The sequence below is a fragment of the Marmota marmota genome, unplaced genomic scaffold (genome assembly GCF_001458135.2).
Source record: "Marmota marmota marmota unplaced genomic scaffold, marMar, whole genome shotgun sequence".
In the NCBI taxonomy this organism is placed as follows: domain Eukaryota; kingdom Metazoa; phylum Chordata; class Mammalia; order Rodentia; family Sciuridae; genus Marmota; species Marmota marmota.
In genome coordinates, this window is record NW_025999968.1 from 14,268,954 (window position 1) to 14,283,658 (window position 14,705).

The 14,705-nt window shown below is 34.2% G+C and overlaps 1 protein-coding gene across 2 annotated transcripts in view; it reads right to left on the minus strand.

Annotated features, from left to right (window-relative positions):
• Nucleotides 1–14,705, minus strand: part of Alcam (activated leukocyte cell adhesion molecule) — a 186,332-nt gene that overhangs the window by 28,756 nt on the left and 142,871 nt on the right. For both annotated transcript variants that reach the window (XM_048803378.1, XM_048803380.1), the window contains exons 3-6: nt 13,582–13,801; nt 6,061–6,125; nt 4,827–4,914; nt 4,196–4,378 (exon numbers count right to left, since the gene is read on the minus strand). In XM_048803378.1, the coding sequence (XP_048659335.1) occupies nt 4,196–4,378; nt 4,827–4,914; nt 6,061–6,125; nt 13,582–13,801 (556 nt within the window). The remainder of the gene's footprint in view (nt 1–4,195; nt 4,379–4,826; nt 4,915–6,060; nt 6,126–13,581; nt 13,802–14,705) is intronic.

Below are 14,705 nucleotides of genomic sequence, written 5' to 3' on the forward strand. Positions count from 1 at the left end.
CATTCCATTCTGGTCATTTTGTGGAGAAAATAGGGCTAAAGAGTATTCTTTAGTACAGACTACTGCTCAACAGTGTAATGCTAAATAAACTAAAGGCTGGATACAATGGAACCATATTTAGAAAACATGAAATAAGAGAAGGTAGTGGTGGCTATAATAAATGACTTGCTTTCTTACATATCCATTTGTTATACTATTGGATATGCAATGAACAATTAATTTAGAAATCATATAATCCAAAGGTTTATTTTACAGAATCTTTCATACAAGAAGTAATACTTATTGAGACATATGCTTATATTTTCAAATTGGTGCCATTAAAAATAACATCTCTACAAAGATCTATTTTGTTATTAGCTAGTAAAGTGAAATGAGCAAATGATAGTTCGGTGGGCTTTTTGTTCTATTTTTTGCAGTCATTTATTTGCCCGTCTACAATTAACTTGCAGAGGAATTCTTAGAAGCATGATTATGCACTGCTTCTTTGTCATTTCTCTATGTTTAGGCATCTCTGAATATTTAGCCAGAATATTCTGAGGCTGCACAATGATGGATGCTTTTTGTTTTTATTTTTATCTATTTTTTTTTTCTGGATTTGCTTAACGTAGTTCTCCAATCAGCATTTCCCAGTGAAGCTGCAAAGTGAGTAAAGTTTGCTTTTTGCTTCCCACTGAACTGCATTTCTGGGTCCCACTCACTCTTAGACATGGCGCTTAACTGACTAGCACTCAGGTTTGGCTGGCAGCACATCACTGTGGTGCATCTCAGATCAACACTGACTCTAGAACAGCTAGGGATCACAATCAGTCTAACTTGCTCTTCTGCCTTCCCTTTTCAGTAGGTTCTGTTCTGCATTTAAAGAGTTGAAAACTGAACTTGGATCAGAAGTCTGTCACAACACATTTGGATTTTAACAGTCACTTTCTGGATGGCCACTCACATGCCTACAACAAAATTAATGATCTCTTGTTCTCCCTTTGCCCCTGACTTTGAATTTTACTCTGCCCATTAGTAAGTCATCATTCTTGCTGTTACTCTGACTTCCTCCTTTGCCCTCTCTTACCCACTCAATCACCAAGTCTCAGTGATTAATACTTCACAGCATATTTTGCATTTGATTCTCCTCTTCTATTCCCACCAACACTTCCCTAGTTTACGTCCTAATTAACCTGCCCTGAAATACTGCCATCAAATTTCATTTGGTCTGTCACCTTGAGCCTTTCTCCTCTGTCCTTCCATAACTATTTCCTCTGAAGCAGCTTCCAGAAGTAACATTTTGAATAACAGTGATCTGAAATAAAAATTCTTTTATCTTGATATCCACAATTTAGCTTGTATGTAGCTTAAGTGAGATTCTCATATCTCACTACTTTAAGTAAACTCCTACAATATAACTGAGATATGAGAGATTCTCATATCTCACTACTTTAAGTAAACTCCTACAATATAACTGAAAGAGTCTACTCAGGTTTTTTTATGCATGCATCCCTCTGTCCAATCATTAATTCATTTGCTTAGTATCTATTTCAAATAAGCACTAAGTGGTAGAATTATAAAACTGAAATGAGATCTTCCCTCACTTAATAATCATTCACTCTATGAGAACACCAAACTTAACAATTAATATTATGACAACATTAAAACTGCATATGATGTGAGCACTGGATCACTGTTGGTGCTAGACGAGTAGTATTGGGAAGTTTACAGGAGCAATTCACCCTGGAACCAGGTTTTGAAAAATAAGTCGGTGCTAAAAGACAATAGCGGCACATAGATAGGCACGTAAACAGTACTCTACTGGAGGAATCTAGAAAACAGAATGGTCCACAGTGGGGTACAGTATACAGTGCAGCAATGAAGGCTGAGATATATTGGGGACTCAAGACATATTGAACTTCGGAGTGTAAAGATTAATCTGGGAGCTCTGGGGAGTCATGGAAGATTTTTAATCATGGCAGTAACTCTATTCCATTTTATGTTTCAGAAAGATGTTTCTGGCATCAGCTTGGAGTAGTTTGTTTAGGCTGAGCATAGAAAAATAGGCAGACAAGAAGAATACTATTTTGGAAATCATTGCAGAAACATAGGCAATGAAGAATGGTGGCATAAACTTAGGCAGTACCCATAGCAGAAATCAGGTAAACATGGAGATTAAAGAGTTAGATGCTCTGTAATTTTATTAGTGATTGTCTAGAGTATGGGATAAGTGGACTGGTGCATTTTTTTTCAAGAATTCTCAAGTTAAATTCATTAGAATTCTTTTTCTTGAGTATAATTTCTCATTTAGCTTTCTATTCTCTGTAGCCTTCCTGGAGCAGTGGTTCTCCAAGTGTGGTCCTCAGATCAGCAGCATTAGTCATTAAGAAATTTGTTGTAAATTCAAAGTATGAAGCATTTCCCTTCTTTACTGGGTCAGAAACTTGAGAATGAGATCCAGCGATCTGTGTTCTAACAAGTCCATAGGATTCTTCTGATGCATGTGAGAGTTTGAGATCAACTGTCCTTGGATACCTGAGCTTTTAGGACTCTTCTGTGACTTCCTGTGACATTCACCACCTGCAACCTTACACTAACAATTTCCTTCTAATGTAGGTGTCTTGATTCTCTACTGGAATAGTAAACTCCTCAAATGTCAGGACTATATTTGAAGCCCACCATTTCATACAGGGTTTTCTCAAAAGCCATGCCACTTGCACTGTTCACAGCCAGCAGGGTAAAATCATTTCCTTCTTAAGCATCCAAGGATTTCACTGGGCACCTAACTGCCTGCCTGGGACTCACATTCATTCCTCTTCTTAAGCCAACTTCCCTATTCTTATTACTCATCTTGACATTCTCTCCTATCTTGTACCTCTGCATTTATATCAAGAAGGTTTATTTATGAATAGCCTTTATTTATAGAAAAAACAGATTGATTTTAAATATGCTATAAATAATATTCAAATTTCCTGTTTTTAAATCAAGTTGGAAATCATCTACCAAGTTTAAGGCAAAACAACCTTTTAACATTAGGACAAGTCTTGAAATTCAGTTTTGTTTCTATGTTAAGATTCTGTGCCTCAGAGAACCCAACAGAAATGTAAGTGAAGTAAAACTGTTCAAAAGTTTCAGCCTGTATTTCTACCTATCCTTCAGAATATATGTGGAAGTGCTAGGTTATTCTAGAATACATAAGGGTACAACTATTTTTTGTTCACTTTAGATAATAATGAAACTCTTTATTGCATTTCCCCTCAAAATCTCCAGGTCTACATTGTTTATGTAGTGATACTACATAGTAATAATCACAATAGTGCTTACAGAGCATTTCATGTGTGATGCATTATGCTATTTTAGACTTGTGATATCTCTTAATCTCCATAACAACATTATGAGTAGATGTTATATTTTTTCCCATTTCACGCTATGAAAACTGAAATTTATGGTAATTAAGCTACTGTTCTAGAAATGTACAGTAATTGATAACACGGGGACTGGAACACCAACATCTTTGCTCTAAATCATTAGATTATCTTTGCATCTGTCATTCAAAAGAGAGCCCAGTAGGGGAGAAAAAGATTCTATTCCAGTCTCTATAGCTAATTTACAGGACATTTCTGTACTTCATATTACTATTAAATAAAATAATGGAATTGGAACAGTAGAACATGAAAATTTCTTTTTATTTTAATATTCTATGTTTCAAATTCATGACTTAGTTATCCAAAATATCTTGGAATATAGCATCCTATCTAAATTAAGTAATAGACCTAATTATTAAAATAAATCTTTATTAAAATAGCAATCCCCCACTCAGAAAGCTAGTTGGTCATAAGTCAATATTTGTCTGTCATTCATTCAGTAAATGGTAATAAGATTTTTTGAGTTCCTACAAAATACATGGCTGTACTAGGTATGTGGCCTACCAGAAGGACTCACCCAAGCTAGAGATCTTATCATTAAGGAACTTAATACCAGGAAGAATACAGGAGATGCTCATAAGAACAGTGTAAAGTGAACTATATTTTAAGATGGGTAAGCATTTATTCTCTAGGTTTCTCAAAGAGAAAGAGATTACTTGGATGCCATGGCTTCAGAATGGAGGTTGGAAGCAGAATCCAAAGACAAATTAGATTGGAATTTCAAAGAGATTATTAGTATTTGAATATTATTTCTAATATATTACAGTCATAAAATTATTCATTGAGTTACTTACAATAAATATCAAAGACTGCCTGTTCAGAATGGATTGTTTTCTGGCCATTTGGTCCATAATATGTCACAGAGCAGGTGAATGGCATTTGTACATCAGCCTTGCTTGTCTTATATTCCAAAGATGAAGTCATGGTATATAACTGAGTAACTGGATCCATCTCCTTTTTAAAAATTATGACCACCGCTGGAGAAAATAAAGAATGAAGAAGTAATGATAAAACCTTTATTGTAAAAAAACAATCCTTAATTAAATATCATAATACCTTTGGGTGTTTTAATTGCTCTTTTAATTGTATTTAACAGGAGATAAAATTGACATACCATGAGGTAGGATACCTTTTCAGAATCATGACTCAAAAGACATAGATAAAAATAGTATCCTGGAATCCTATCTCCCACTTGCTTTAATTAACTTCTAGAACATGCCATGTACAGAAATAATTTTCTCTGCACAAGGGCTAAGATGATATTTTAAAAATCATGTAATGATTTACTGGATACTTAAACTAACAAAGCATAGAGTTCTATATAATAAGAGGACAGCATATTTAGATCCTAGACAGTCTAGAAAATGCCTAGGCAAGAGAAAATCAAAACAGGTCTTTTGAATGTATTGCCCACCTCATACTCACCTCCTTCAAGGGGTGATAGCACTTTTCCATTTCTGTACCATGTGATGTTGCCATCTGGGTAGCTGTCTTTTGAAATGCAGACACCCAACTGAAAAATAAAAGGGAAATAACATTTCTTTGTTTCAATGAGGGCCTGTCAATTTGGAAGCCCTAGAATATTTAGGAAATGCAGAGTGTCTTGACTCATTTATCTTCTGACATTGACTGACTGAATACATGCTCTCTTTTATAAAAACAATGTTTTGTTATATTAAAAATATAGCCTTACCCATTTTTAAATGTGCAATAGATCCTGCCACTAATGATAAAATCACACTCACTTAAAGGCATTGGCAAATTTATTTTGACATATTCAGCTCAAACCGTAACTGAGTAGCATGATATAACTCCAGTAACATTGACTATTATCAGACTTCTGGATCTTCACATGAAAGAAACAGTTGGTATCAAGACTTGGCTGCTTCTCCAGTTTCATTCTACTTATATTTTGGACTAATGTTAAGTGTTTTTATCAAATAATATTTTGTATTAAAATTTAATATGATCCAAAGAACATGTTTTCACACACATACATACACACACAAAAGAAAGTTTAGGTACTTTAGCTGGTCAAAATGAGAGCATTACTCAGTTTATGCTTTCCCCCACGTCAGTACTGCTACTCTTTGTTTGCTAATGTGATTGTTAAAATCTGATCTTCTCACATTTTTATTTCAAACTTTCAATGGCTTAATTTGTCAATATAATAGTCCAAATCCCTATGTAGTGTATAAGACTTCTCATGATTCAGCTTCTCTTTATCTCTTTCCATACTCTCTTGACTTCTTAGAAACCAAGATTTCAGAAATACCAAAAGTTGATGTTTCTCAAACATGTCATTACATGTCATTCTCTTTCATATCACATTACTCCATATTGTTGGAAAGCACTTGCTCTCTTTACCCTGGAGAAAATCTACTCATCTTTCATTGGCTGTATTAAACATTCAGTTCATTCAAATAACAAGAACTTCTCCCTTCAGAAATGACCACACCATCCTTCATATCATCATGGCCATAGGCACAGTGATCATAGGGTTCCCACTGCACCTTCTGCGTACTTTCTGAATGGCACCTGCAACACTGTTTACTCCATTTGAGCGAATGCCATCTTGTTTGTTGTGGCATCTGAGGCCAGGAAAATGCACTCAACATTAGACTAAGTAAAAAGCAGTTAATCAAAAACAAGTTCTTACCTTTTTAAGCTGCTCTGTTTCCAGAAATGGTGCTTTGCTTATAATTTCAGGTTTAGATGGTTGCTCTGTGGTTGAGAAAGGATTTGAATATAAATGGAAGGGGGAAAAAAAGGGACATCCATGATTTAGTTTATGACCAAAAAAGATAATTCATATACTCAAAGCAGAAGAACAAGCAACAGAATAAAGAATAGGTTTTTATATATAATCTGGATTTAAGATATCTGATAGGTCTTGCACATCCCATTATTTCATATCATTGGAAAGCTTTATCTTTTTCCTGGAAGTCAACTCCTCCAAATATTTGCTTCATTATCTTAAATATTGTACTTATAACTTCTTATAACTTCTTTGAATAAAATATGTGCAATGATTTCTGGATCCTTTATAAGCAGTGGATATGGATTTGATAGTGGAATAGAGGCTAGTGTACTAAATAATAATTGATTACCATGAGCACATTTACTTATCAATAACTTTAAACCCATTAGGTAAAGATGTTAATTCACATGGAGCACTTGTTTATTTATTTATTTATTTTTTGGTACAATGGTACTTGCTTAAAATGCACATTTCTAAGTCCTAAGAAGCCTACTGAAACAGACTCTCTAGAGAAAAATCCCATCAATATATATTTTTAACAGGTTCCTTAAGGATTCTTAGGCACAATGAAGTTTATGAAACACTGCTCTAAAATCATGGGAAAGCTAGTTAGGAATGCAGAAACCAAAATTTCCTAAATATCTTTTAAGTCCATTCATACTGTGAAACTGTAAGTGTAGGGAGATATTTCAAACTTGGAACCTGAGATAATGAACAGAAGTATTTTGAATATAGAAAGTTTTATAAACATAAATTCTAATAGAGGCTTTAGGAGCAATTGATTAAAAATTGCATGAACAAATTCTTACTTAAAGTATTTTAAGTTATTTTGTTCTTGTCTGCTAGTTTCCTACCATTGATGGATTCTGTACTTTTAAAATAGCTCCAACAATTAGTTTACAGAGAATATAAATTGCCTCATTGTCACTAATTTTCATGTCTTAGGGAACAGAATTATTCTATCTCATGTAAACAAACAAATGAAAATAACCAGATATTTTCTTTTATTGTTTTAATTTTCATAACAAACCTAACTAAATTGGTTGCAGTATACTTATTACTCAACTTCAAATTCCATTATGAGATGTTACCTTAAGTCCATTACAGAAAATAAGGAAAAAGACAAAAAAAAAAAATCTTTGAAATAACAAAGTGGACATCACCACAGTGTACTGAAAATATATAACCTTCTCAAGGTTACTATTAAAGCTGATTTCTTTTTCCAAGTATTTTTATTTTATTTTATTTATTATTATTATTATTATTATTATTATTATTATTATTATTATTTTTTGCAGCAGGGAGGGTACCAGGGATTGAAAGCAGGGGCACTTGACCACGGAACCACATCCTCAGCCCTATTTTGTATTTTCTTTAGAGACAGGGTCTCTCTAAGTCGCTTAGCACCTCACTTTTGCTGAGGCTAGCTTTGAACTCGTGATCTTCCTTCCTCAGTCTCCGGAGCTGCTGGGATTACAAGTGTGCACCAACATGCCCAGTTCTTTGCAAGTATTTTTATACTATAAATTAGAACAATGAATATTATAAATCTGCTTACATATTGAACTCAAGCACTTTAATTACACCAGAGCCCACATACTCTGAATTCTAGAAATACAATTCCACAATTTTAACAATGATGATTATGTAGTTTTTCAAATATACTAGCTGGAAACAAAACATAAGAAAGACAGAGAGACAGGAAAAGAAATGTGGAGGAATACAAAGGTGTAACAAAGACAACTAAGATTAATACAAACAAATGGTTATTAGAAAGGCGACGACAACATTCTAAACATTGACCAGAAACTCCCCTCAAGATAGACATCAGTTTCTGGGAAACACATGGTATCAAAGCCTTGCCTTCATCAGCACACCTTTATGTCATCATGATTTTGATGGAATGCTATAAAAATTTAAGCTGAGTTATCAATAAAATATTAAATTCTGTGTGGAATGTATGTTTTAAAGGCAAATATCTAACACATTTAAGAGAGAAATGCATTCAGAATATTTAAGCAGAATGAAAATTCTTGGGGCTTAACTAAGTCCAAGTTCTCTGGCCACTGAAATAAATTAATTTATTGACACCCTTTCCAAGAGATCAAGAGACAGAAGATATTAAATTAATGTATGTGGTCAAAAAGAGACAACATTAACAGGAAGAAAAGAATAAATGATTTTTAGTTTCTCTTCAGCAGCAGTGTGCCTGGAATATATGAAGAAACTTGAAAATCCTCCTATGAATGTATGCTCTAAACAAGAAGATGAAGTTGGCAGTTTTGCCAAGTTTTCTTATTTTTCCATTTAACAAAGGAAAATATTAAAATAGTTGGGGCACATACTCACTTCTTAGTATATCAGATACCTCTGTTTTGCTTTGTAAACACTGTGATGTTTTGTCAATACACACATATCCATAAACACTTGGCTTCTAGTGTTACAATCCTTGATCCTTTGCACATGGAAATGTATACTTTGTTTCCATAAATACTTGAAAAAATTCCCTCTTACTTCAATAAAATGAAGCTGTAGGAAACCTAAAAATTCCCATGAAAGGATGCTTACAGTTAGTCCTCTTTGCATTTTATGCATCTTTCTATTTGGTAGAGCGTCACAGTGAATACTGTGAAAATAAGAGTAATATCTATTGCATTTTCTTGAGTTATTTTCTCCTTAAACTTTTGTCTCAAACCCTTTATATTATCTACATATTTGGTATACAATTTTCTCTTAAATTAGGTTGTAACAATCAATGGATATTAGTTGGAGAACTATAAAAGAGGACACGTACTATTTTAGCAAAATTGCATATTGATTCCAAAGTATTTTTTTAAACCTATGTGAATTATGTCTTAATATGATTCAAGGATTCATAACCAAGTATAAAATTGAGAGGAAAAAACAACACCACAAATTTACTTGTATTATTAAAATAATTTAGTCAAGGGCACTGATTTAAAATTGAGCCAAATATTACTTCTGAACATTCATGACTAGGTTCTCTAAAATTTCTCAGCTGAATATTTATCAAATGGTGGAACCATGCCTTGGTTCATTTTCTTTTTCCTTTCTGACCTGGCTCTTTCAATTGATGTAGCTAGGCACTATATTATCAAAGGACTACATATGATAGCTTAAAATTGTAGATGAGAAAACTGAAAACCAAATCTTTTAATGTTCATTGTAAATCTGATAGTACAGTACTTTATGTATGGGGGTGCATGGAGAAGGGGGCAGCTGATGTTTTTAGAAGCATGTATCATCTTTAGAAATGGGATATAACACTAAGACTCAAATGATTTCTTTTTAAACTATATAGACTGTAGGATTTTCACTAATATCCTTCCAGGTCTTACCATACATAATTAAAATCTAAGCTCCATTTACTATTTAGAGCAATTTGAAATATTTTGTAATTAGAAGCCTTTCTTTTCCTTCTGGCTTCCTTGTTTTATCAATAGCTGGAGAGAATATACAGGAGATTCTTTTGCTAAATAAAGAAGGCAAGTGTGGTACAAAGATGGAGATTGATTTCAGGAGGAAACATGCTAAAATAGGTATCTATTTTTTTTTTTTTGCTCTAAAACTCATGCTACTGTTAGTGTATGCTATGAACATTAGCTTTCAGAAAAACTAGAAATCAACAATTTAGTAAATTCTGTCATTTTTGATGTTTAGCCATCTTACAGCAGATGAAGATGTAGTGAGGGCAAAACTGCTGTGTATCACCCACAGTGTACCAGCAACACTAACAAAAAACCCACACAGGACAGCTCAATTTGACATGGGAGGAGGGCAAGAAAGAACAGGTTCATTGGATAAGTTGACAGAAAATACTTCTCTCAGTCCTTATCAACCATCAACCTTCACAAATCATGAGGTTCTTTAAGTAAACTATGGTGTCCATGAAATCATGTTGTTTTTCTCACTAGATAGAAAAAGATTTTATATATGTCTATATATTTAGAGAATCAAACTGAAATATGCAATTTAGGTTCCATTTGCTACATGAGTCATTTTCTGCTTCTCTGTCCTATAAAAATATTACCTTCAGGTTGATCATTTGCCTGGAGAGGGTGGAAGGAGGGAGCACTGACAGCAGTATCCAAATGAAAGCTCTGAGATAACTTTGTATAAAGCCAACAAATACTGCATAGCACTATGAGAGGAACTGGGCCACTTGAACACCAGACTCTGTCACTGTAGAGTCTTCCTTGCAATATCATAGACCACCACCAGAGTAGAGGACACTTACAAATTAGTACAGGTCTCGGGGTCTAAATGCTTTTTGTAGAGGTGAACCTTGCTTCATTTTTGTTGTTGTCTGGTTTGGTTTTTTGGTGCCTTTGAGATGAGGTCTCACTCTGCTGCCCAGAACTTAGAAAGGTTGGCCCCAAACTCAGAAGGACTCTCCTGCCTCTACCTCCTGAGTAGTTGGAGCTACCTTTTGCATGAACAAGTTATGAAAAATTTATTAGAATTCTAGCAAACTGAATAACAGCTGCTCCTTACCTTCCCAAACCCTCTTTTTTGTGTGTGTGCTTGAAAAGGATCATAGTAAACAGAAGGAAAAACCTTCCATCTAATCTAAAGCACTCATTTTACTGATGAGGCTATCAACCCCAGACTGGAGAAGAGACTTATCCAAGGTCAGAAATTAATAGCAGCTCTGACAAAGCAAGGTCGTCTGTGACCAGCTCAGTGATTTTTCCATTTCACCACTGACAGCTGTTTGGCTCTCTGGACACCTATTTGACCTCTATGTCTTTTGCACAATCACTGGAATGACTCTTTGGAAAGTTTTAAAGGTCTCCTTTTGCTTCCGAATGGTTTTATCAACCTCGAATGTGCAGTAAATACAAACACAGTATGATTTTGATGCTATTCAGCCAAAGCAAAAACAAAAACCAAAGCTGATGAGTGGTGATAAAGCCTATCACTTATTTGTTCTTGGGCTGGTTTATAAGTATGATTTCTTGCATCTGAAGTACAACTTAAAATTAAACAAAGAAACCTACTTGCAGGTAAAGTCATTAGTTAGGGCTTCTCGTTCGAATAAAATCAATTTGACTTTGCCCATGAGGATGGCAGTCCATAGCAGGCTGATCTGGAATTGGCTCACATAAGCCACAGTCAATTTTGTGGTACATGGTGCACGTTGCTAGGTGATTCAACAAAGGGAAACAGAGGACTGATTGATGAGCCTAGTAACTCTTAAGTGACTGCAATATATACATGCACAGAATGAAAGTCAGCCTGTCACAGCTGCTGTTTGCTTCACACAAAGTGACCCAAAGTAAATTCATTATTAGAAGAAAGAAAGAATGAAAGAAAGAAAGAAAGGAAAGAAGGAAGGAAGGCAGGCCCCTATATGATCTTGCAAACACTGTCTTTATCATGACCTATGTTGTTCATTTTATTGAATTTGGAAGATCTCATGATTTCCAGTATAAAACACCATTTCAAGAGTGTGTAACTTGTCTATGTAAATTCTCCCTGGCCCACAGCCTGGAATGCAAATTTTGTTTCTGAGAATGGCTTTGTTTTCAACAACATTCAAAAGAGAAGGGGGCTGGGGTGCTCGAAGTTTCTGGGGTGTGAGTGTGTTTTCACAATCATAGGCATCCTCTGTGTTCTAGAACAGCTTACAGATTTTATTGAATAGACCAAATGAATTTTTTTTTTTTAAGATTTCTGTATGGCATTTTTTTTAAGGGCAATTTTGGAAAATGTCACAAATGATGCTTCTAAATGTAACAACCCAGACATTTTCAACTTCATTCTCTATTCTCTTGTTATTGAGTAAGCTTAACACATTATTTTAAAAAAGACTGAAAATGAAAAATTAATATAAATAATTATTTGGGTGGCCACTATGGTACATTCTGGATATCTTGTTAATATTTATGATATCATGGGCTATAATAAATATATTTTGGTTTATCTCTTCGGAAAATGTGTCCTGAGCATTGCAATTATCCATTTTTCTAAATAATATGAATATGAAATAGAATAAATGAAAGAAAGGGCATGGGCCATGACAAATCGAATGGAAATTAATTATTTCTTGTGTTTCATGGAAGTCGGCCTGACTGGCAAACACCTGTACTTGGTTTGATGCATATAATGATCGAGATGTGGATGGTTTCCCGAAAGTGCCCTCTAAGGCAAAAGCTAATCAACTGAAACATGTAATATGCCTTTACAAGGTTCTTCTTGAGAACAAAGGCTCCCTTTGATAGTATAAGCACTCTTTGAGTCCACACCATGAACCCATAGGCTCTTTGAAGTTTACATAAATACTTACGGGACAGACCTACTTAGTTGCACAGGTTATTAGAAGATAACTGGGAAATCCATGGTTACTAGCTGTGGTTGGAGGCCCTCTGAGTTTCTTCACTATTTATTTTAATAATTTTTAGGTGCTGCCAAGTTATCAGAAAGCAAAGGAAAAAAAGTTGGAAAGTGAGACCTTATTCCCTAATTAAAAAGAATTGGCATTCTGAAATTTTTCATACTTATATTTCCTCCTGTAATTGCTAGAACATGGTGTAACTGAGGTGGGACTTTTTATTTTTTTTTATTTGAATTTTAAAAGATGAAATGCTCTAATTATAACTTCTCAAGTCATTTATTTGCATAGTTATTTGCACAGTAACATTAACTATACATTATTATTAAGCAAAATAACTTTGCCATAGTGACTATAGTAATTAGCTAAGTTTCTTCCATAATTTTCTTTACTTCCAACCCTACTCTATTTTCTCTCCATGAGGTGCCCCCCACAGTCATTTGTGATGTGCTAAGCTTTTTATTTTAGAATAATTTTCTAAACCAAGTGACTATTTTGAAGTTTAAATAAGCATTAGAAACCAGGATCAGGGGAGATATATATATATCTCCCCTGATATATTAGTATATGTAATATATATGTATATATGCAAATTGAAAGCGTAGATCTCTAAGTCATAAGATAGTTTGAATTTGTGTTTTCTTGTTTTTATGTATTAAAATGGTAAAATTTTATCTTTCAACCCAATCCATGTATATGTATGCATGATATTCATAACCATATGTGTGTTAATATATCTGTATATTTCACAGAACACTTATTTGTACACATCAGTGAAAGTTAGAGACTATATGCCAGTTATCACTTGTACTACTCTGTGTCTCAGAAAATTTTTCATGACAAAACAACAGAGCTTTTAGTTCCTCACTGCAAATTTCCTATTTGAATTTTAGACTTTGTTTTCCTTCCTGACAGCGTGGATGAGCAGAAGGAAGATCTCTAGAAATCCTCTTACATAGATGCCTGCTGTAGAGACATTACAGAGATCAGTCTTTTTACTAAAAGAAAAATGTTCAAGTACCAGCCTTTAATCCCACTTAGCAGTTACTCTACAGACTACTTACTGAACACCTTGACTACTGTCGGTGCCTCAAATACGTTGTCCTCAGTCACCAGCATGCACACAAATCTCTTTTCGTCACTGATCTTTGCATTGCTGATAGACAAGGTGTAGTTTTCCGAGAGGCTCAGTCTGTCTTTGTATTCTGGTACATCATCATACTGCACACTTTTCTTTGTAGAGGACCTGAAGGCAATAAATACTGGAGAGCCATCAGGCTTTTCCTAAAAATTAAAATAATAATAAAGTTAAAAGACTAGTGTATTCCAACATTTTAGAAGTATATAAAGCAACAAATTTCCTTCATCACATTAGTTCACTAATATGTATACTTTTTGACCAAGAATAATTTTTTATACAAGCTTCACATAGACCTTTGTTTACAGAAAATCACTTCATAAGAATTAGAGCCATAGGTTCCTTTATAGGTATTGGTTGAAATGTGTGAAAATGAAAAAGTGAGCTCTTGGAATCTGAGCTTTTCTCACATCTGGAGGACAGAATTGGTGACTTCTTTGAAACTGATGACGGCCAGTCTTATGTTTAGTGTAAAATAGAAAAAAACAAACACATGAGTATATAAAATGATGTTTAGAAAACCATCACAGCAGTCATATGCTTGAATTGAAAATAGTGGTTTAGATATCCTGGGCAGTTATCTCTGGCATATTCCTTACTTTAATCTCCATTCTTCAAATGTGCACATCTTTCAACCAGAGCTGATGTGGCTGATCTTTACACAGCATGTCCTTTAATAGTCTTCACAGAGGAACAGTATTTACTCTTGTAAAACAATCACGTCCATTAAGCAAGACTCAGATTAACCACTACCATCCATAATTCTGCTACTTGCATTATAAAAACTCAACTCAAAAGGCTTCCCTATGAAAACATTATCAAAATATGATATAATCTGGCATATAAAATGATGCCTGGAACAGAGACACATGACATAATTCTTTCCCTGTTCAACAAAAATTCTCTTACCTAGTAAGTAATTTAGTTGAAAACAGGGACCAAGCTCTCCTTTACTTACCTCATAAGGCTTTTGAAAAAAAGTAAAGTTTGATAAAACATGTTAAAATCATGGCAAATTCATGGAGACTTATATTATAAAAATGAGTTACT